General features: G+C 38.3%; 1 protein-coding gene across 1 annotated transcript in view; it reads right to left on the minus strand.

Annotated features, from left to right (window-relative positions):
• Positions 1 to 5,591: 5,591 nt before the first annotated feature.
• LOC139722545 (cilia- and flagella-associated protein 410-like) overlaps positions 5,592 to 22,994 on the minus strand; it is an 89,820-nt gene continuing 72,417 nt past the window's right edge. The window contains exons 5-6 of the mRNA XM_071633835.1: positions 11,739 to 11,829; positions 5,592 to 5,975 (exon numbers count right to left, since the gene is read on the minus strand). Of these exons, the coding sequence (XP_071489936.1) occupies positions 5,871 to 5,975; positions 11,739 to 11,829 (196 nt within the window). The 3' untranslated portion in view covers positions 5,592 to 5,870. The remainder of the gene's footprint in view (positions 5,976 to 11,738; positions 11,830 to 22,994) is intronic.

A 22,994-nucleotide genomic window follows, 5' to 3' on the forward strand; every position in this document is an offset into this window, starting at 1 on the left:
CCTGATGGTGACCTTTGACCCTGTAAAAGGTGGAATAATGGATGCAGCATTACCAATAAGTATAGGCATCTGGATTTGATTATGGTACATTGATACAGAATATTTGGTTTATATGCAAGCTTGATTTATCTGTGTCTGTCTGTTTGTATGTAGGCCTATGTATGTATGTAGAATACATATACATATATACATATGCATGTGTGCATGTGTACAGATATCTGACTATGCCATCATTGCTATCCTGATAAATCCATGGACATGAAAAAAAACCCAAACAAACAAAAACAAACAAAGCAAACAGAAAACAAAAAAAGCCTTTCCAAAGTTGCAAAGTAAGGTGTTCATACAGTTGTTATTCTGAAGATTAAAATCGGTTTGAAATGGCTGAGATATCCAAAAACAAAATAAACAAAATGATCCTTACAAAAGGTGGGTCCCACCCTTTATTAAGACCCATTTGTTTTTGGATATTTCAACCATTTCAAAACCAATTTTCAAAAAATAAACTTTGAATTCCTCTTAGAATTGTATGCTCTTTCATATTTCACGAGAGGTTTCCCATTGCAACTGATTGACAAATTGCCCTACATCGACGTAAATCTCGACGGAAGAATATCATGAGGTTTCCCATTATCTCACAAAAAAAGTTGGAAACCTGAAGTCCTATCTCAACCAAAACTATACCATCCCTTTAAGAAGCCTTTGTTCATTTTTTAATTAATGAGCCTTTGGAATAACAAACCTTATAACACACTTGAAAACACAAACCTTCAAAATGACACAACAAATGTTTGGATTGAAGAACTCTATTTCATTTTCAGATAAAGAACATCTAGGTACTGGGAATTTGTGTGTTTTGGCATAACAAACCTGATTTCATTTTTGGATGAACGAATATTCAAAATAATGAACATGATCCTCTTTTTACATAGTCAGTAATGAAGCAATGAATGCTCACACTGTATATGCAAATTTCCTGAAGCAGGGATGCCAGTTAGAATGAAAGAGAGGGCCTGAAATACATCTACATGAAGCTCCTTTGTACATGAAAAAGCCTGAACTTTGAAAATGCCAGGGCCTGAATTCAGGCTTTTGCCTGAAAACTGGCATCCTTGCTGAAGACTAGCCAAAGAAGAGAAGAACAAGGAAATGGGGATGATCAGGTGCAACTGTTGCTGTCAGGGGATTTGATCCACAGGCTTTATGATTGAAAGTCTGTGGTCTTAACCACTAGACCATGAACGAACAGTTCCTCAGTTCGCAGAATGTTTGCTGATACACTTGTACAACAAATGAAACGAGACCATGGCACACCATATAGCTTGTATTTCCACATGTACAAAGTAGTTTAATATCTCTCTTTTGTCACCATTTTTTCTTGTTTTTTTTCTTCAGAATACAATGCTCATTATCAATGAAACGTTTGCAAGATATGTAACAATGCTGTTCCAACAATGTTTTTGATGGAATAAACAAGACACAGACACACATGTACATGTATATACAGGACTTTGTACATAGCTGAAGACGATCATTTAGCAATAAACATTATGCCATAACTTCACACATCTCACCACTGATATCGCTGAATGTTAATCATGTTTGTGATTGAATACATAATAATTAAAGCTGTTTACTACGTGACAGAATTTTCTATCTGCCAATAATTCCCCCCCCCCATTCCCTAAAATGACTGCAGTCAAATATTCCTCAAAATGCCATAAGAAAATAATAGCATATAATTTCATCAATGTGCAAATTTCCTCATACATATCACCATATTCAAATAATTTACAGTGCAGTGTTACATTGTTTATCTTCCCATGTAGAATACAATACTGGGAAAAACAAACAAAATTCATGAGCACAGATTTATCAAAGGATAGCAAAATATATCACTTTCTCTCTGGAAAAACAGCTTCGACATTGAAAAAATATATGTAGATTCACCAAAGAAAACATTAGTCAGCTTTTACACTGTAATAAATGATACAATTTTTCCAAACTTCATACAGCTCTATCTAGGGGTTCTGTCAAATTTGGAAGGTTAAAAAAGAAGAAGAAAAAAAAGTCATACATAGGTAGCTTTTTATTACAGATTAAATGTGATTATGGCTTCTGACTCAAACAAAATATACAAGTCACCGCATGAGAGATTGATTCTAGGAAATACATTTTGATCCATAAATGCTTAAATCTAGCCGAAGATTTACTGGGTGCAGGAAAGCAAGACACTGAAGGACCAAATCTCTCATGACTGAGCTTTTGTGTGTGTGTGTGTGTGTGTGTGTGTGTGTGTGTGTGTGTGTGTGTGTGTGCATTTTGCTTTTTTCCTTCCTGAGTTAAACAGGAGATATGTCAATGATCTTTTGCATGTAAAAGAAAGAAAAAAAATAGATATCATAAGTATGCCATAATATTTTATATATATCACAAACAAGTGGCAGTTGTTTTTACTTCAGTCATTATCAAAACTATGCAGATAAACATTTATTGTAACTGGTGATAAATCATACAAATAAATAATTCGATATAAAAAAATAGCTTCCTCCAACTGTAAAACTATAAGTCTACATCTGCAAATTTGGGGGAAAAGTGTTCAAGAATTTTCTAAGGAAGCAAATAAACTAAACAATAACAAAGAATAAAAAAAAGACCCACATAAACTCCATCAGTAAAATCAATTTGACCTATTGACTTCAAAATCTAGAATTACACAAATACATCTCAAGATCGCTGTTGGAGTTTTAATCCAGCTATGACTGCACTTAGTACAATATTCAACTTACATTAGTAAGGTAAGTAATGCAAGATTAAGGTTGAGCTATGCATCACAAAATCACAAACACCTAATGCACTAAAAATAGTTTGCTATGCATTTTCAGAGGCTTGAAACCCACACCCACCAGTGTAAATTTGGAAATTTCACCCTTCTACATAAAGTGATTGTGTTTTTGAACTGATAGACAAGCAACTTAGATGGACACATGTCAGAGGAATGGATAATTTAGTTTAAGGGAGTGTAACAGACATACCGCCATATCTTAAGTGTATTCAAAACATGATACACACCATTGTTCCCACCACTGTCATTATATGGCTACAAACATACAATATTATGTTCTCACCGAAGCTCAAGAGTAAAATACTTCTGACAGTGCGCTAAAAGTGATAGGAAAAATGAAGAGGGAATGTTAACAGGGAATAAGCCTTTTTATTTGCCCTTCTACTTTGATTTTTAAAGGTATTGACAAATATATTGCAGAACAAAGAAATACATGACTTCAAGTATATGTGTGTGTTTGCGTGTTATCTGTCAGTACATAATAATGTAGACTAACAGCCTCCAAGGAAACCCTGCTTAGAAGTGGCAAAAATGAATATTCTACAAATTTCATCAATATTTCAGTTAACAAAAAAAAAAGAAAAAAGAAAAAGAAAGGGAAAACAAGAGCAAGTCTTGATGCAAAAACTCATGGATCTCAATAATCCACTGTTTTAGATATAACAGCCAATGAATGTCATCCATCCACTTACACTGATAGACGCTGATGCACGATGGATTATGTATCAAAGCTTCTATTCTATATTATCATAAACAAGCTTCAAGGCTAAAAGTTTGCTCTGATGGCAAAGATTAATCACTTGCTGTTCACTGCAATGCAAAACACAAGCAAATCTTTAGAACTTCAGTGCTTCCCTTGAAGTCCGTTCCACATCCAAGACTGTGCACGACTAGAGATATATCATGTCCCCATTATCTAAACCTAGCATGCTGCCCTCTGTAGGTGAGAGACTGCCAGTCAAAGTCATTCTATGCTATCAGAGTGCAAGATCTTTTTATGTGCCAGGAATATTTAACATAAAGGTACTAAAATGTAATGTAAGGGGGGGGGGGGGGGGGGGGGGGGCTTGAGGCAGGATCTGGCAACATTTTACTGCTAGAGGTCTATGTCATTCCAACTTGGACTTCTTCAGTATACCTCCTGGGCTCCTGTACTTGTCTTCTCGGCTGCTGCCATGCATAACTCAAAATCTTTTATACCATCGACATCACAGTTTGTGTCCTGCCTTCTTTTACACAATTCAAACATGCTGTTAGCTGCAATGAAGTATCAAATACAGTCAACCTTGCCTAAGTGAAATCTATTCGGACTGAAGAAATAGCTTCGACTTATGAGGGATGAAAATCAATAGAATATAAAGAGAAAAGGACTTGAAAAGACCTTCAACTTAGGTGATTATTCGACTTACATGTAGGCGATGCCGACTTAAGCAAGGTTGACTGTACCTCACAAATAATAAAAGCACCTGCCAATCAGGTTGATATAACCTTGACTAGGTTCTCACAGCATCTCAATACAAACATGTCTTCATAAATAACCTTCAAATCCATGAATACAGGAAAATGTCCTAAAGTTAATATCCTCACAAAATCCAATGGCATCATGCTATAAAGAGAAAATCAATGGACATGAGGCCGAATGAGAGCCAGTGTAAAAGTGTTGCTGTACAACACATCACTCTGAATAAAGCACCTAATTTAGCGCCTTAATAGTTATGGGCATACCATACAAAAAGTACTAATGATTTATTTAAAGGTCATTAATTTTGATTGTCAATTATTCGATACTGTACTATATTAAACAGCAAATCTTAACCATGCATTCTTTCCTTCATATTCATTCTTTTCTTTTTTTTTGCATGAAATGGTCTCAATTACAATTTTTTCTTTTTAAAAAAAATAAAACTAACAACATATTTGCATGATTCTGTTCAACATGATGGGGGAAAAAAATCATATCAAATACATCACACATTCATTCCTCACAATCTTGTAAACAGAGCCTCTATTTATATTCCTCAAGCTGTGCAAAACAAATCATTCAGTGAGTTACTTTTCTACACTGAGTCAAATGTCCGCACTCAAGATGCCAATGGCATTCCACACACCTTATGACGTGCAGACAGCAGAAGTTCTTTAAACATTTGTCTAATTTCATTGTCTAATTTTACAATATAAACATTTTACTAATACAATTCCTTACTGTCACTACCTTGATTCAAAACACTTTTGTCTGAATCTCAACATAAGATAGATTTGGCAATTCCTTGTTACCGTTCTCCAGAAGAAATGGACATCAAACAGCCCATTATAATTTTTGGGAAACACAAAAATGAAAAAACAGAAAATACAAAGTGGTATGATTTACAAGCTCAATATCTTATGGACAAAACATATAAGCAAATTCAATGGCACTCAACTCCAATCTTACTCCACAATGACTACCATCATCTCCACAGGAACTCTTTTTTTTTCCTTTTAAATAATCAAATCACAAACGATATTAAGTGTTCTGTGGAAAAGACCAGATTTCATAAAATATCATCACCCGTTCTATCTCATCAAGTTCCTCAGCAGTCCAAGTAGCTTGCATCAACCTTCCACCAAGTTCTCCATTTGCGATTCCAATTTCAAAGCTGGATGGGCATAATCACAAAAATCTCAGGATGTGCCTCAGATGGGCTGCTGACTCACACTGCAGCCAGTGTTCTCTTTAGAGTCATAAAACATATAATGCATCGTTAGAGAAGAAAAAAAAAGTCCTTGCTTCATGTGAGTTTGATACAATGCCAGTACTTCTTCAAGCAATGATGGGGAGTCTGCAAAGCGTAAAGAATGTGTGACGCACCGACCACAGATCTGCTCACTTTATTTGATGACAACGATGATGATGATACAACAATGTCTCTTAGCATCATTTGAGTTCACGGATGGACCGCATCACTTTGTGAGCTGGCTCGATAAGGACAACACCGCCAACGACCGAGGGTGGTAGTGTCTGTTGACTGAGGCGGGGAGGGTGAGATCATAACGATTCTAACCGATCCTTGCAGGCATTGGCCACCACCTCCAGACTGTCGCGATCCAACTCCTTGATGAGTGTCAGTACGGCCGATAGAATGCTGGCATTCTAAAAGGCACAGAGAGAGAGAAAAATAATCATAAAAATAATAGAAATGATACGGATGAAAAGGGAACTTGATTCAAATACAATATCTGACAATTACGTCTATGCACTTGAAAACAATGTATGGCTATGTGGCTGCAACCACCGAGTGTGAAATGGAGTCACCATTTCCCAAGTATACTTGCGAGATTTTTTACTCAAATATATACAGTGCACTCCCGTTACAACGAACGCGGTTATAACGAAATTTCGTTATAACGAAGTAAATCTTCTGGTCCCAAAATTATCACCATTAAAGTCTATGGTACAAAATTCGCTTATAACGAACACGGTTATAGCGAAATTTCCGTTATAACGAGGTCTTTTCCGAGCGCCACAGACAAAAAAAAAACAAAAGAATTGTGCTCCGTTATAACGAAATGCGAATTGCTTTCGAAAATACGTAGCGGAACAAGCATTCATAGCGTCTCTGCATGGGTGAATGCTTCACACCACTGTGTGTTCCCTCCTTGTGTCAGACACAGTTTCTGAGAGGAACTTGCGTTTATTATTGTAATACAGTTATCCCATCACATTTCACATAGCTTTGCAGTGTATGATGAGTATTCAGCAAACATAATATACGTGGTTCCTTGTTTTCGTTATATATTGTATTTGTTCCGTTATAACGAAATTTCGTTATAACGAAAGAAAACTGCCAGTCCCGAGCATTTTATTATAACAGGAGTGCACTGTACCTAAAGCAGACCAGTATGCACCCATTTTTTCCATTTTTTTCTGGTCCATCCCTGAAAAAGTTACTGGTGCGACAGTGATTTTTTTCTGGTCAGGGACCTTCAGTGCCAGTGTGCAGCGTTGCCTAAAGGAATACTCAAGACAACAGGCCATCTAAAACTAGTGTTAAAAGAGTTTGCCTGCTTAAAGATATGTTGCTTAGCTTCCACTGAACATTGCAAATGAACCAATTTGTTCATATTGATATGGCCCTGCTTTCCTGTATGATGAACAAATCAACAAAGGTCCTCAATCATCTTTCCCCTACACCTTTGCCTCATTCTATCCCTTGTTATTCCTTATTCAATTTTGCAAAGGTTTGCTCCTGTTGATCTTAATTCAGCTTCCTTCATGTCTTGTAACTCTACCTACTCTGTCTGACATAGCACACCACTTTTACTGATAAGAAGCAGTGAAGCCATGAATACATTACTAAAAACCTCAATTTGTGGGTTTGAGGGTGCTTTCCCTGTGTTGATAACTGCAGAATTTCTGAGGCACTTTTCACAAGACCGAAAGAAACTCGGTTTACATGCTTTGCAGTTTATCATCTTTTGTGCGTAAATAATTTTTTGCCCTGCACTTAGACCAAATATATTGGTAAAGAGTTTAGCAATCTGGTCTTAGTGCAGGGCAAAACAGTTAGATTTGATACACATCGTGTTGCAGTCCCACACAGTACATTTTCAGAGAAATGATGTGAGAATAAGTATTCGGTTGCGTATAAAGTCATGAAATTAGTTGTTAAAAAATGCTACAGAACTCTCTACTCAATCTGAAGTTAGTGATTCTACCAATTGTGCATGAAGGACACCCGGAGGTTTCTCTAAATCACAATTTATTTTGTCCCTGGGGTGACAAGATCTCATATCTCCAATGGCATATATTAAAGAAAAAACCTCATTGCTCAATTCTAAATATAAAAAAATTGATATGGGATTACAACATCACAATTGCTAGTGTTCTTCCAAACATTGTTTCTAAATCATTTGATATTAACATTGATGTCATTTTGTGAAAATGTTGCAAAATAAAAAAACTCTTTCGCTCTTCTGAAAATCAATGTTTTTTGTTTGTTTGTTTTAGATTAGAGGTCTTGTTACACGAGGATGATGTGTACATTATTTAATTAGTGTGCTGAATCACTAAAAGATACACTGGATTGACACAACTGGTATGGAAGCAATGGCTGCTTGTACGCAGGCAAGCACAGGACGGACGGATTTGAATTCCCTCTGAAGGAGCAGACAATGAGGATAAAAAGCCTTGCCTAGGGACACAACCACTGCAGTTAGGGGACTTGAACCTGGGACCTTGTGGCTCATGGTCCATGAGCTTATCCAATGAACCACAGCAGCTCCTCCCACCACAAAAAGCCTGCTATGAAACCTGCATTCACCCCATCCTTGTACCCTTCTCTCAGTCTTCCCGTGGTTTTGACATTGACGTGCATCATGTTTTATGCTTTCCGATCAATTATGAATGGCTTCAGAGCTGCCAGCATTCATCAGGCAAACATCACGGAGGCTCCAAAGAGCCGTCGGGAAGATAGTCGTTCGTTTGTTTGTGCAGGCGCTTATATTCTTTTTGTCGGGAAATGAAGAGATAGTTAATTTTTCAGGAAGCCTCCGGCACAATCGAGACTTGGCATCTGTGTAAAACTGATAATCCAGCCACTCAATCCCTGATCAACTGATGAATGCTGAGAGGCGCACAAATTGCAAAACCAATACAGTCATTCCCAGGTACCTGCCTCAGATGTTAATGTGTTTTCTATGTGAGCCACATCACTTAAAAGGAGGTACTTAAAACAGAAAACTTGAGTCAGAAAGTGTTTCATACCACTCAGAAACAATTCAGGAAATCATCATAGGATGCATCAGGGAAAGGGTCTAATGATTTCTCAAGGCTCTTGCATACAGGAATACATTAGCAAGTAACGATTATCAGCACATACTGCTACTTAATTTCTTTCCAGATTTATGTTGACTTTGTATCACAAATCCACCAAAACGTAGCCAGACATGGATTTTTAGATTAGGGCAGATTCTGAAAGAGCGGATTCTAAGCTTTGAAATGCCGGCAGCCATACTAACTCAATACAAATGGACTTTCCCAACCCATCTAATGATGTAGAGAAAGTACACCCTCTAGAAAAGTGCTTACTGAAAGAAAAACAAAGCTTTGAAGTTTAAGGTCTTTTCCAGAGCAATCTTACCCAGTGGTACTCAGTGCAATGAATGGGACAAAGAATAGGATGTAAAATTCCATAGCAACCATAATAATTAGACTAAACTGCACATGCATCAAGAATATTCTATTCACGACTAATATTAATTTTCAATGCAATATCATCATCATTTCAAATATTATTAGAGTTAAAAGAGAAGACTGTGTAAAGGATTTCTCCTGCTCTTAATCCATAAATTCTAGACAGCCTACATCAGACTGATAAAAAAAAGTGTTCTAGAAAAACTGCAAAAGAGACAATTTCCCATTCATTTTATGATCCAAAACTGTAGAATTATATGGAAGATTTATACTCTTTCAGAAAATATAAAGAACTAAAGATTATCTTAGTTGACCTATTTTACCTAATTTAGGTCCTCACTTAAAATTGGGTTGTGTGACTTTTAGTTGGTTTGGTGATGCACGGTCACATACAGGACATATTCCCCTGATTATTTGTCCATTTTGTCCATTTGGTTTATAAATCATTAACCCGTTGAGGATGAGTCCCGAGTATACTCGGGCAAGGGTCTATGGGAAATGCCTGTTGTAGCAAAATTAGCCCGTCCTCAATGGGTTAAAGTTGAAAAAAAAAAAGACACACGCACATAACAACTTCCAGATAGACCCATATTAAGGTATGATTCTGGAGCAATTGAGTCTGTTTGTTTTTTTTTTGTGGGGTGGGGGGTGGGGGATACTGCTAAGAGAAGGTCAATTAGTCCACTCCAAAGTCCTCCTCACTCCTAGATCAAAGGCCCTCCTGTGATCCCTCTAGACTCCTCCTTGACTCACCTAAAATTCTACCAAGTGGGAAAGGCTGTGACAAGTGGACCAAGAAACCCCCTGAGCTCAAAGAACTACCTTTCCACCACTGGTGACTAAGAGGTAGCAGGGGATTCGGTCCATCTGATAGGACAGAATCGGCATTTTCTACGTCTATGTCATTATCTGGCTCTCGCAAGGGACCCTACGGAAGACAGCACAGCGCGCCTTCCTCATTTTGCCTCTATCCCACTGATTATGGAGTGCTTTCTGATGGAAGCAATCTTATTCCCTACAATAAAACCATTACCCAGACTGCTGCTGCTTAGACCCAGCTCTGACCATCAATAAATACTGATTGTACTGTATTGCTTATCTTAGCATTCTGTTTGTGATGTAGAAGACATAGACTGAAAGATAAATACTGTTTGGCTAAAGTGGACACATCATTGGCAGGCTTTTATGTGATTACAAGGATCTGGTGCCTGTGATAAAATAAATTTTTAGCTCAGGTCTCCATGGGCATTAACATGTGCACTGCTCATCAACTGTGACTATATCAAACAGTAATGTGCTGTGGCTCATTTACTGCGCGGTGAAACATACACTGTATTTCTGTTCATTTTTAATCAAGGGTTTTTTTTAGCAATGAAGTAGCATTTACAGTTTCATGCTTCAATGCCACCTCCCCCTCTCATACCCACCTCCCCTACCTCCCCCCCCCCCCAAGAAAACCCTTGATATGTCTAACTGAGCTCGAAGTATACAATCTGTATGCCTGCACCATACTGAGGTTTGCTGGGCATTACCTGTATCTGTGCTATAACTACACGCAGCACCATCGTATATTGAGAATTTGCCTGCTTCACAACAGCTCCATGTTTATATCTAGTGTAGGGACGGTCCCCTCCCTTGTTCATAGCTGCATGATTAAACCTGCAAAGTTTGGCGCAGTTCTTTCTTCTGGAGCCATTCTGCAATGTTCATCTGCTAAGGTGAACAGTATGTTCACGTCGGTGGAAAAAGATCATTTTCAATTTATCGCACTGCAGTGAAGAAATGACTTGTAAGTATGATTTGACAAACTGGGCAAATAAAACAAAATATTGTTTTTCGCTATGATTGATCTCAGCCTCCATTTCAGTGTCATGACATATTATAATTAAGGTATGATCAAGGAGATACGAAAGATGGAGTTTCAACTGGCTGTAATCATTCAAACAGCTGTCGATGTTCCTACAGATGCACAAAAGAATTGCACAGGTGCATTTGTTCCTTTGATGGTTGGGGTTTGAAGCCGCTGTCTTTATGAGCAATCTGAAGATCAATTTTGAATGTAACAAAATGTAGGCTATATTTTGCTTGTTTATTTACTATTTCATTTCATAATACTAAATGAAATGAATTTTCATCCTTTATCATAACGCATATAAAGCAGAAGTAAATCCCTTACAGATATATGTTCAAAAGAGTAATCTAAACAGTATGTTGTGTAAGTGTTCAAAACTGTACCCTCATTAAAATGCCTATTCTATCATTTTTCTGATCACTAGCGACAAATCAAACTTATTTGGTGGAATTTTCAAGTACAGTTCTTTATTCATCTTTACGTCAGATTAGTGTAAAGACATGTGAAGTCAAGCAATTTTGAACTTTAATTCGTCAAGCTTTGCACAATTTTTATTTGCACATCCCCATGTCTGTACCAGAATGTAACGCTCATCTTTTATAGAAGAGACAGCGAAAAGTAATTATCAACATAAAGACATATCTTCCTCTGAGAGTGGCTGGTCATTACGCAATGCCACATGAATCAATTGTCTTCCTATCTGTGGGGCGGCTCCAGTTTGGCGCATACTCCATATATTTTTGAGTGGTGGCATCAAACATGGGATGAGAGGGAATGGACTGTTGCAACTCCATCTCTTGAACCTCCTCTGGTAAAGATAGTAATGCACAGCAAGAGAACTCACACGATTAGTTGATTAATGTGCTTACTTTAGTTTTGTGGCTGCTTACTGTCTTGTGCTTGGCAGGGGAGAGTTTGTCGGCAGGTAGTGGCTTCAGTCCCAGCTGTTCTCTGATTTTACTGCAGCAGGAAACAAAATATGTGAGAGAAAATTGTGAAGTGCCCATATGGAGACATGGAGACAGACAGACATACATACATGCCTTCACACAGACAGACAGAGATAGACAGACAAGCAGACAGACAGAAAGAAAAAGACAACAGATGGAAATATAGACAGACAGACAGACAGGCAGGCAAAAAAGAATGAGAGAAACTGAGACAAACAGACAGATAGACAGACAGACAGACAGACAGATACAGAGACAGAGAAACCTATTCAGGCCTGGATATTAATGTTTAATTGTAAAAGTGGATTGTATGTGCATTAACTGTCCGCGTCTGGAGCTGATGGTGCATTCAATACCTGCGGGAGTGATCATAACCCACTTTGAAAGGTTATTGCACATTCATAACAGGGCTGTCATGTATAATGCATACACAGAAACTCTTCATTGCCATAATCATCTGTCATTTCAAACATTACCCGCAAGCAAAGTGACAAAAATTCTAAAGAATTACATACATGTTCATTAGCAGACTAAAATCTATAATATTCATGAGAATAAGGTAATTTCTACACTTCAACGAATAAAATTCCTAAAATGACAATTTTATAATTTCTTGTAAGTCACAATTTCAACACCAAAATCACGAACATTTTGTTTCCAGCTCATGAAGGTGTATCTGAAGCACTTTTTAATCTACAACAGTTCTCCCCCACCCCCTTCTTTAAAGCATCATTCAGTGGGCAAAGCTAATAATGGTTAATGCTACCTTGATCCCATGTGTGCCTCATTAATATTTGCCCACCCACTCCCCCCATACCACACACACACACACACATACATACATACACACATGTTTAATGCCAAGGTCAGCTATTAATATTCCCACTCCAGGATTCCAACCAGTTTGCAAAACAAATCTAATCAGATCTTTCCCTGTAACTCTTGACTCATTCCATATGAGTGTGTGTTCAGGAGAAAAAAAAGTATTACACACACCTGAATATAGCGGGTATTGCAGATATATTTTCGCAACACAATGTGGAAAAAAAATTCCTGTACTGTAAAAGTGGATATTTTCATGCTTGGCCACGTAAGAAGAGTTTCTCGTGTTTTTAATTCCACAGAATGAAGACATCAACAACTGGAACATATATGGCACGCAAAAATATTCGCGTGCTTTTATTTTTGCGCTAGCTTGCGGTTGCGCAAAATTTGCACAAATTTCCATTTTTAAAGTATGTAAATCTAAGAAAAAAAAAGTTAACTATTGCAGTCTGCATCTGGATGCAAAAATGAGTCAATCTGATTTCCCCCCCCCCCAAAAAAAAAAAAAAAAAAAAAAAAAGCACAAATAATTTGCCTCGCACAGAGTGTACAATTGTATGAACTCCATCTTTTAATCTTTTGATGCAACTAACAGCACTAGGCTTGGGGTAATGCTCCCGACATTGCTTAGAAATGGGCAGTTCCAATATTTCAAGTGCCTCACGTGCACTGGAATGAACTTTTTTGTTTTCAATGTGTAAAAAACGGTAAATGAAATCAATATTTGCATTGCAATCCTAAAACCAATGACTCTCGTGAGTAAATGGGTTTTGAGTCTGATACTCTTCACATGATATGTTTCAAAGGATCATCAAATCCATTTGGGTTTTTTTTTCTTTCCATCCTTGCTAAGAATATTTTTATTCCAAATTTCTGCTTATTGAAGAGATACTTGGATTTTGTCATCTCTAGCTCTTTTTCTCTCATCCTGAAAATTCTTCAAATCTCCTCAAATTTCACAATTTCATGGTTGTCTCTCTCAATGCCACTTGTAGATGTTGCTACCAATCCTGCATACATTGATGACTATATATGCACACCACAAGAAGCACACAGCAGGATGCCACTTTGTATTCCCTTCATGATAATACAGCACTGTATGCTGAGAAAAAAAAAAAAAACAAACACACACACACAAAACTTTCCTTGTTGGGCACTGATGGTAGCAACTTTAAGCTGATCTTGTATGAATTTGCCTCATCTCCTTCTTCTTTGTAATTACAAGAACCAAAATCAAGAAGACTACAATACAAATTACCTACACCATAAAAGCGGAAATTTTCACAGTGTTGACATTTTCGCGCATTTTGCGCAACGAGAAGCTAGTGCAAAAATAAAAGCACACAAATATTTTTGCTTGCCATATGTTCAAGTAATTGATGTCTTGATTCCACAGAATTAAAAACACGCGAAACTATTCTTAACCGACCGAGCTCGAAAAATTAGCCACGCGAAAATATCCACTTTTACAGTACATGATGGTCCTTGTCCCGATTTGTTTTAGAACTAAAATATAATGTTATGTACCAATGATGACTTTGATAATAGGCAATAATCTACGCTTTTATAGTCACACGTGTGAAGATCTTATATGGGGTGCGCACAAAACCCTCTTTCTGTTGAACTCACAGACAATATGATACCTTCTACTTTGCCACGTAAACAACACACGGCAGATAGTACCTTCAGTCTCTGAAACAGAAGGTAAGCTCCTGTGAAGACAAAGCGACTGATCCAACATGCGGCCTTGTCTTCTGGCGTTGCACGAGACTCCGTGCTGGTGCTGATATGGGTAACATAATTTGCAGCTAACAAGCAAAACATGTGTCCAATTACGGCTGCTCATACATGCCTGGCACATCGCAGCACAATATTCTCCCTTCATTCACAGCTTGTTTGCAGTCCCAATCAAAAAAATGCTACGCACTAAATGGAAAGTCATACGAGCAAATAATGTCGTCATTGCCGGGATGGGGGAGTTTTTGGAGAAGACTGACGATACGGTGTATTCAATGTGACATTTTTTTCAAAACTCAAAACAGAAAATACTCTCTCATTATAAAAATTGTATCATTAAGAAATTGTTTTGGAATACCTGCTGATTTATCCTTGAAGAAAAAATTGTGTTAGTTTACATTGGCAATATGTGGTCGCCTCATTAAGTTAAATTTCTCCGTGGGGATATAATCCAATTACAGAACCTCAGTGGGTTTTCAGTGGCTGGCTGCTGCAGTCTGACTGCTGATGAGAAGTTAACTGTGATGGGAAAGGGAGAGGGCGGAAGAGCAAGAGATGGAGAGGGGGAGGGAGAAAGAGATGGAGGCGAAGGAAAGACCTCACTAGGAGGTGTGAATGAGAACGACAGTCAACCCCAGCTGACTGACGCAATTGGTAGAGGGGCAAATTTTGATAATGGGAAAACATTAACCGAGTCCTCACCGAGCGTAAAGAGACAACATTAAAAAAACTAATTTTAATAGAATTACTATCACGAATCTTCCATTTCTAAGTGAGGGAGACAAGTTGTCTCTGTGAGGTAAATCGATGAAGATAGAACAACTGTAAAAGTGTTTTGAGATCATCGTATATGGGAACAGAGCAGACAAAGAACAAACTCAGATGAAGATAAATTGAACAATTCAAGTTAACGGGATGGTATAGTTTTAGTTGAGATGGGGCTTCAGATTTCCAACTTTTTTGTAAGATAATAAGAAACCTCTCATGAAATATGAGAGAGCATGTAATTAATTCTAAGAGGGATTCAAAGTTTACTTGATAAAAATTGGTTTTGAAATGACTGAGATAGCCAAAGCAAAGGGATCTCTATAACAAGTGGGACCCACTTTTTAATTAGGATTGCTTTGTCTTACTTTGTTTTTGGCTATATATCTCAGCCATTGCAAAACAGATTTCATACTTGTGTGTCACATAAATAGACAGAAATAAAGAATTTGTATATAGGCTTATAAGTAGAGTTGGGACAGAATGTAAAATGGGTGAAATCTGTAGATTGATACCAAGTGGCGGATCCAGGGGGGAGCGTACTGGGCGCCCCCCCCCCCCAAATCATTTTTTTAATTAAAACCAAAGAAATAAAAAGAAAAAAATGGGGGGGGGGGAGGGGTGTGTGCACCCCCCTTTAATTTTGTAAAGGCAGCCCCTCTTAACGGAATTCCTGGATCCGCCCCTGGATACCAGAATATAAAACAAAGTAGCTGGTGACTACTGGTGACAGTAAATCAGCATGCAGCTCAATTTTCAATGCAAAATATTGTATGAAAAACATTCAGGGATATTACAGGTGAACTGGACATTTCACTGGTAGCAAGTTGCTGGGTTTGTTTTTCTTTACGACTGGATATCAGACACAAATGGGGCAAGACTTTGGGTGGTATAAAATATTCCCCTGATTCCAATCTAAAATACAATCAAAATCAGAGTAAATATTCATCTTTCATCTTTTATCACTCTACCTTTGTTGCCTCCAATATAGAATATTAATCAGGAAGTGTACAATGTACTATAATATCCATATACAATGCAAGTGGTTATAAAGGAATTTAATTACAACGAAGTAAAAGATTAGGTAACAAAATCATCAGTACATCTTTATATGCCTTACTTGTTTGGATTTTACAAATAATAGCAAAATGAAAATGCTGGTCCACAGAAAAAGAGAGGCCTGTATAATTCAAAATCATTTGTACCAACTTTTATCACCAGGAAATGTTAATGAATCATCCGAGCTGATTCAGGGAGTTTTATTTGATTTTGCCCTCTGTATATCTTTTTTTTTTCTGTTGATTTTGTTTAATGCAGCCTCCCTCCCGCTTTTTTAAAATTTTGTTTAGCTGCTGCCACTGAATAGCTGCAGGGGTTGAGTCACTTACGGCGGAACCGCCAAAGTGTGGCAGTTTTCACAGGATTATGTCTTTGGGATGTTGTGAGACCGTTAGCAACGCCATTATGACATGCACCTGTCCTCCGTTTCACCCCTCCCCCCATAAAAAGGCAAAAAAAGTTGATTCCAATGAGACAGGAAAAGCCCAGAAGATAATAGCCTGACTGCATGGATGGAATCGGAAGGGGAAAGACATGGTCGAGACTGACGCATCATAAATTTATGACTGCAACTAAGAACTAATAATCGTTAGTGCTTTTGAGCTGTCACGTATGAGTGAACGCGAACAAAGGAAGGGGCTACCCTGCCACCCTTGCTGGCACACTTTGGCGGGGTTACTCATTTTGGACGCCGGACACGAGGTATGGAGGAGGAGGTGGGGGCAATCATGCTTCTTAAAGTGCAAGGTATCTTTCCTCATCATCCCCCGGTCTCATGCATCACTCTAAGTTACACAGTCGCCGACAGGAAACCTTTCCTTTATGCTATGTGTACTGCCTGCATATCAACCTTTACTTGAAGATCCAATTGAAGTTCAATCTACCTCTCTCCTCAATCTATCTCTCCATCTCTCTTCTCCTGTCCAAATGTTTGCTGTTCATTAAGGCGGGGAGTCGGCGCCTCAAAGACTGCAAAGTGATACTCTTTAGGCGAGGGAAGTATTGATCACTCAAGACTACACCTAGACATCTTCATAAAAACCATTCTTCAAACACACCCGTTGAAAGAATTCATACATGAGAATATTGAGGCAAACCTTTCATGCTAAATCTCCCAAGGACTGAGCCATCTGAAAAGTAACTGAAGTACAGGTGTGATATTAGTACTCAATGACCTCGAAGCATGCTTCACAAAAAATAAGTAGTGGTAGAGTAAATACTATTCTGTAGACTCTGTATTGGTAACCCACTCGCAGCTTTATAACAAACTTTCCGAACATATTGAATCTCCAGAGGGAATGAAGTTGCTTTTCATCCAGTGACAAATACTGAGATACACCACATGATTATGATGACCAACTTCATTAGCTGCAGCTACCGAGGAAACTGGCATTAGTCCAAAGCAAAACATCAGCCTCACCACATAAATTAAATGACTCAACCCTCCAGCAGTAGACATTTAAATCACTCTATCTCCTTTTCACGTTTCTGGTAATTAAGATATGATATACCCAGCCATGTCCCTCCACTCCAAGCTATTCTCTTCCAATCAGTGGGAATATTGGCGAAATCCCCCCAAAATCCATGATCCGTTGAGTCACTCATACAAACTTAAGACCCAGGCAGACACATCAATATCCACACAGGCAGCCAACCATTACGCATTGCCTACTTGTGGTATCAGCAATTTGGGCTTGCATGATGAAGATGATGGTAAGGTATTTCGATGAATTAGAGGGAAAAAGCAAAAATCCATTTCATCTCCCCCCCCCCCCAACTTGCCACTAGAGACATAATTTCATCCGCACTTGCCAATACCGCTGGAAAATTGGGTTGACAAAGAATACACCTAAGTGCATCTTGAGATGATATCTTGCAATGTGAGAAGATAATTGAACTTCACTTTGATGTCTGGTGCAGAAATGAATGACTGATTTCCTCATACTATATGAAGAAGAATGGTTGTGGTTGTTCTTAATGTGCACTGTGTGCCTCTCTCTAAAATTGTCATTTTCATGGTCATACGGGCATACTTTTCAACTCTAACATAGGAGTCGTCTACCACAGATGTGAACATATCTTCAAAATGAGAGGGGCTTACAAGGCAGAAGAAGTACTTGCAATGGGAAGCATGCAAGGATTGGATAACAGCAGGGCCCTGTTTCATAAAGCTGTTCGTAATGTTACGAACGACTTACGAGCCACTGGTGATCAGTTCTTGTGCTGAATTATTGAAATTCTAATAAGTATAGCACATCAGAACTGATCACCAGTCGCTCGTAAGTCGTTCGTAACTTTACGAACAGCTTTATGAAACACCCCCCTGGTATCAGTAATACATTCATCATCATTATTAATGTTATCTACATCATTATAGTCTACCAATGTACAGCCAGAAAGTTCTAAAGAGAAAGAGAAAAAAGAAAATGAAAAGTCTCAGTGGCGTGTGGGTTATGAACAACTCTTAGAAACACACTTGAAATACACTTTAAAATGTACTGTAAATGTTCTGATTGATTTCCTATTTCTTTCTATGTCTGTCAGTGTGTCTATATCTGTCCTTCTCTTTCTCTCACTACACACATACACATATATCTATGTAAATTTATGGGGAGATAGCGAGTGAGAAAAAAAAAGATTTGGTATAGATTTGTATTGGATTTAGATTTGTGCACTTCCTCTGCCTGTAGCAGAAAGTTGAAAGAAAATAATAAAACACTACAAAGTTTAACTTGTGGGAACAATTTCCATAAATATAAGCTTTCTACTACATGATAGGCTGGCAAAATATATCTGTCTTACGTATCATTGAAGGATGAGACATTTCCCCAGCCAAAACTTGTTCTTTTATCAGTAGTTCATTTCTGTAGATGAAAAGGATCTCCTTGGTTTGATTGCAGCATTTGCAAAACAGGAAGGCTGGTAGATTGGAAACTCCCCTGCAAGCATGTTTGTGTGAATTTCTGAGAATTGCGAGATTGGTTGCACGCCCTGAGACTGTCTGGGGCATTGTTTTTTTGCTTTTACCCAATATTTTTCCTTCTCTTTCTTTCCTTCCTCCTATCTTTCTTCCCCTGTCTGTTTGTCTGTCTGTCTGATTGTCTGTCTATCTATCTATCTATCTATCTCTCTCTCTCTCCTACAATAACACTCTCCTGTGGCCAGTGTGAGATCACACACTGTCAGTGTAAACAGTTTTGCTTCCATCTTCCAAACACATTATGATACTGTTTGGAGGCAACCTCTCTTCTGTTTTCTTAGTCTCCTTTCAAGCTGTCATCCTGTCATTTAGCTCATTCTAAGAAACAAAAGATACCCAACTTCAATTCTGACATTCATTGTTTGCAATGCACATGTAGCATGTAACTCTACCATTTGCTAATAAAAGTTATGATCGACACTTCAAAAATGTGTCCACGATATCATCATTTTCTATTCAAGTGTGTAACTATTTGTCTAGAAATATGTCAAAGGTAATACTAAAACATTATCACAAATAGGTAGATATATCATGAAAAAAAAAAGAATACATACACAAATCGCTCCTCTTTGTGACTACCCATGTACAAGAATTTTAGCATCCTCCTGGCACTATGGTAGAAGCTGATGCAACCCTTACTCATGAAGATGGAAATTTGATGATTTCGCTTTTAAAGTTTCTTCTCAGTTTTTCATTTTCTCCATTTTCCCTTCTCAAGTCCATATCCCATCCCAAAGCATCTCTTTTTCTGTCGCCCTCTCTCTTTCTCCCTCACCTACCACCAACTCCGTATGCGCTCCGTCTCATTTTTTCGCCTGTCCAATCTCAAACAATCTCGGCTCGCCTCACTGGGCACTGCCCCCCCTCCCCCTCCCCCCTCCCCCCCCCCCCCCCCCCCCCCACGCACCCTTCAAGGAGCTCTACAGAGAGGAAGACAGGGAGAGGAAGAAGAGATGTCTTCGTGTCGTCATTGATTATCACTGCCATCCAATTAAAGATGATTCAGGCATTTAGCGCAAGGATGGACAGGTTCAAGGCTGGCTTGGCTGTGGGGAGGGCGAGGGTGCTGTGTTCATATCTCCTCCGCAAAGTCTGACTTTCTCTAAATGACCAGACTCCATCCAGAGAGATAAAAACACCTCGATATGGGGCCCCACGCAATATTTTGTTTTGATGCATACACAAGCACACACATACACTCAAACATACACAAGCACACACATACACACAGATACAAACATGCATATACAATGTACATAAAGCTGCATTAATACACCTACTGCAAATAACTACAGGATAAAGAAAAAGACATTGATTTCTGAAAATAGTAACTTTAGCCACATCAACATGACTGGGCTTGAAGGATATTAACCATAAATGTGGTCATGCAATCATTTTAAAAAGACAATTACTCAACACTAATCCTCGGCTTTATACTGCATATCATGTACTAAGCTGTACAATGGAAGGTATGTGAGTAAAGGCTCTTTGTTTGCTGCAATAACATATTCTAGGAATACATGTAGTCTAGAGATCATTAATGAGAAGTGCAACAATTATGACAAATCAATTCTGGATAATCTATGCCTCATATATCTAGAACTACGAGACAAAAGCACAGTTGAGTTTCTCTCCTACAAACTTTGGCCATTATCTGTGTTCTACACCATCTCAGGAAAGAAAACTTGCAAGGGAAATAAGAGAAAGTCAATCTCACATAGAATAATTCCAGAAAATGTCATTGTTTTAATGCCCTATGATATCTTTCCCATCATAGCCAAGGACTTACTGAAGAAAGAGCCCCATTTGCACAAAAAGACAGAGCCCATAACTGACAATCACTCTCATCACCTAAAGACATCTCGCGAGTCATTTAGCCCCCAAAATATGGACCATTAGCTCTGAATGTCAATGAGCGGCCATAAATCTGGATATCGCCCTCTATCAATTTGCCCCCATGCAGGAAAAGGGTAAACTGCATACACGGGCTTAGTTCAGACTAGGGGTGAGCCCATCAAAAACTCCCTGATAGACCACTAGTGCCTTAAATAGACACCAGGGAATGAATGAGGTGTTAGAGAGACCTACAGTCACGCTCCCTTATGGGAATACACACAGAGTTTCAATGCACGAGTGTCCATCTTCTAGCTCTCATTTTAGTTTGATAAAAAACAAGAAATAATCAACAACAAACACAAAAACACAGTTTTCATCTTTCTATTGAGAACATTTTTTCTTCAGACCTGTTCTTGGTATATAGCTACAAATAGAGTAGTACTACATTTTTTGCATGTCCTCCTAAACGAATAAATATGTCTGTGCCTAAATATTGGAGAAAAATGAAAATAAGTGAAATTTCTTACAAAACTGGTGGAGACCCCCTGAACAACAGCATCATACAGAGTTGCCATTTTGCCTTAGTCTCTACACTTATACTGTAAGTATTTACATGACCTTTACATCATGTGTCCATTTTTTCTCAATCATTCACTGACCTGCCTCTCTAAATTTTCTACATGTACTTTCATGCCTAGCACCACAATACTAGGTTGGACTTGCCCTTTTAAGACCGCATTACTCTCCATGGTAATAGCTTTTTAAGATAGCTGCTGGATTTTGTTAAATTGTAGAGCTGACATATTATCATATTCGTCAGAATCTACTTTCTCTCCATGGTGACTGACAAGCAGACTGTGGCTAACAAGGTCTTGTAATATTCTATTTCGAGAGATGGAAGTTTCAAAATAAGGCTAATGAGCATAACACTGATGAAAAATGCCACCTCCAGATTCTGGTGCTGGTATTTGCATCAAAAATTTACTGGCACAGGGGGATCGATGGATGGTTGTTGATACTTCCTACAATCATAAAAGGAGAAAAAAATCGCTAAACCCTTCATACTGACGAGAATCTCATGCCTTCATCATCATTAAGCACAAAATACAATGCTTGTATATTAAGAAACATATCTGCATACATTACATTATGCATAATTAGTTTGGAAAGACGGCAGACAACCATATCAAACCACTCATGCTGAGCGATGTAAGTGGGCTAGAACCTACGGCAGAAATGAACTGAAAATTATCATAAACACTATGTAAACTACTACATGCACAAAAAAAAAAAGCATGGAAAATTTGATTGGAATTCTGCATACACGAAGTCATGTTCCTCGTCATTCACACATGGTTGAACACAGAATTACGAAACCAAAATGAAATGTCAGCATCTTCATTTCACTTCTTTTATACACAAAAAAAAATGGACTTCTGGTTTCATACATACACAGACTACAGTAAGTAATCAAACTGTGTGCTGAGGGTTGCTGCTTGAGGGAGTGTGTTCACTAGGGAGATAAATTTATTTCTAAAAAGAAATTACAAACGAAACAAAACAAGGAGATGAGTGTATTTGCATAACTTGCACGAAAGTCCGTCTAAAAAATCAAACACATTTGGGCTGTTATACACGTATGTGGCTACGCCACGCACCCTTGAAATTATCTCAAGTATCACAGCGTCCGACTAAAATGCTGCATCCCACTTTCAAGCACCCTTCAGAGACATATTAATTCCACCCTATACAAACATTCCCTGGCCGAAACATACTACCACAAACCAACCATCTTTTCCTCGGCAGCATCTCTCCCTCTCTCAGACTCCTCTGACTCCCTCCCTCTCTGTGGAGAGCCGTCCTACATGGACATTCATTCCCCTGGCAGCTGAGCCAACAGCGCCAGGACCAAGGGGTACCTGTGACTCGATCGATTTCCGTCTTGTACAAACACAGCAAACAGATACCTTCCT

This window comes from Diadema antillarum, unplaced genomic scaffold (assembly GCF_040938485.1).
Source record: "Diadema antillarum isolate AM-2024a unplaced genomic scaffold, OU_Dant_1.0 scf00000167, whole genome shotgun sequence".
In the NCBI taxonomy this organism is placed as follows: domain Eukaryota; kingdom Metazoa; phylum Echinodermata; class Echinoidea; order Diadematoida; family Diadematidae; genus Diadema; species Diadema antillarum.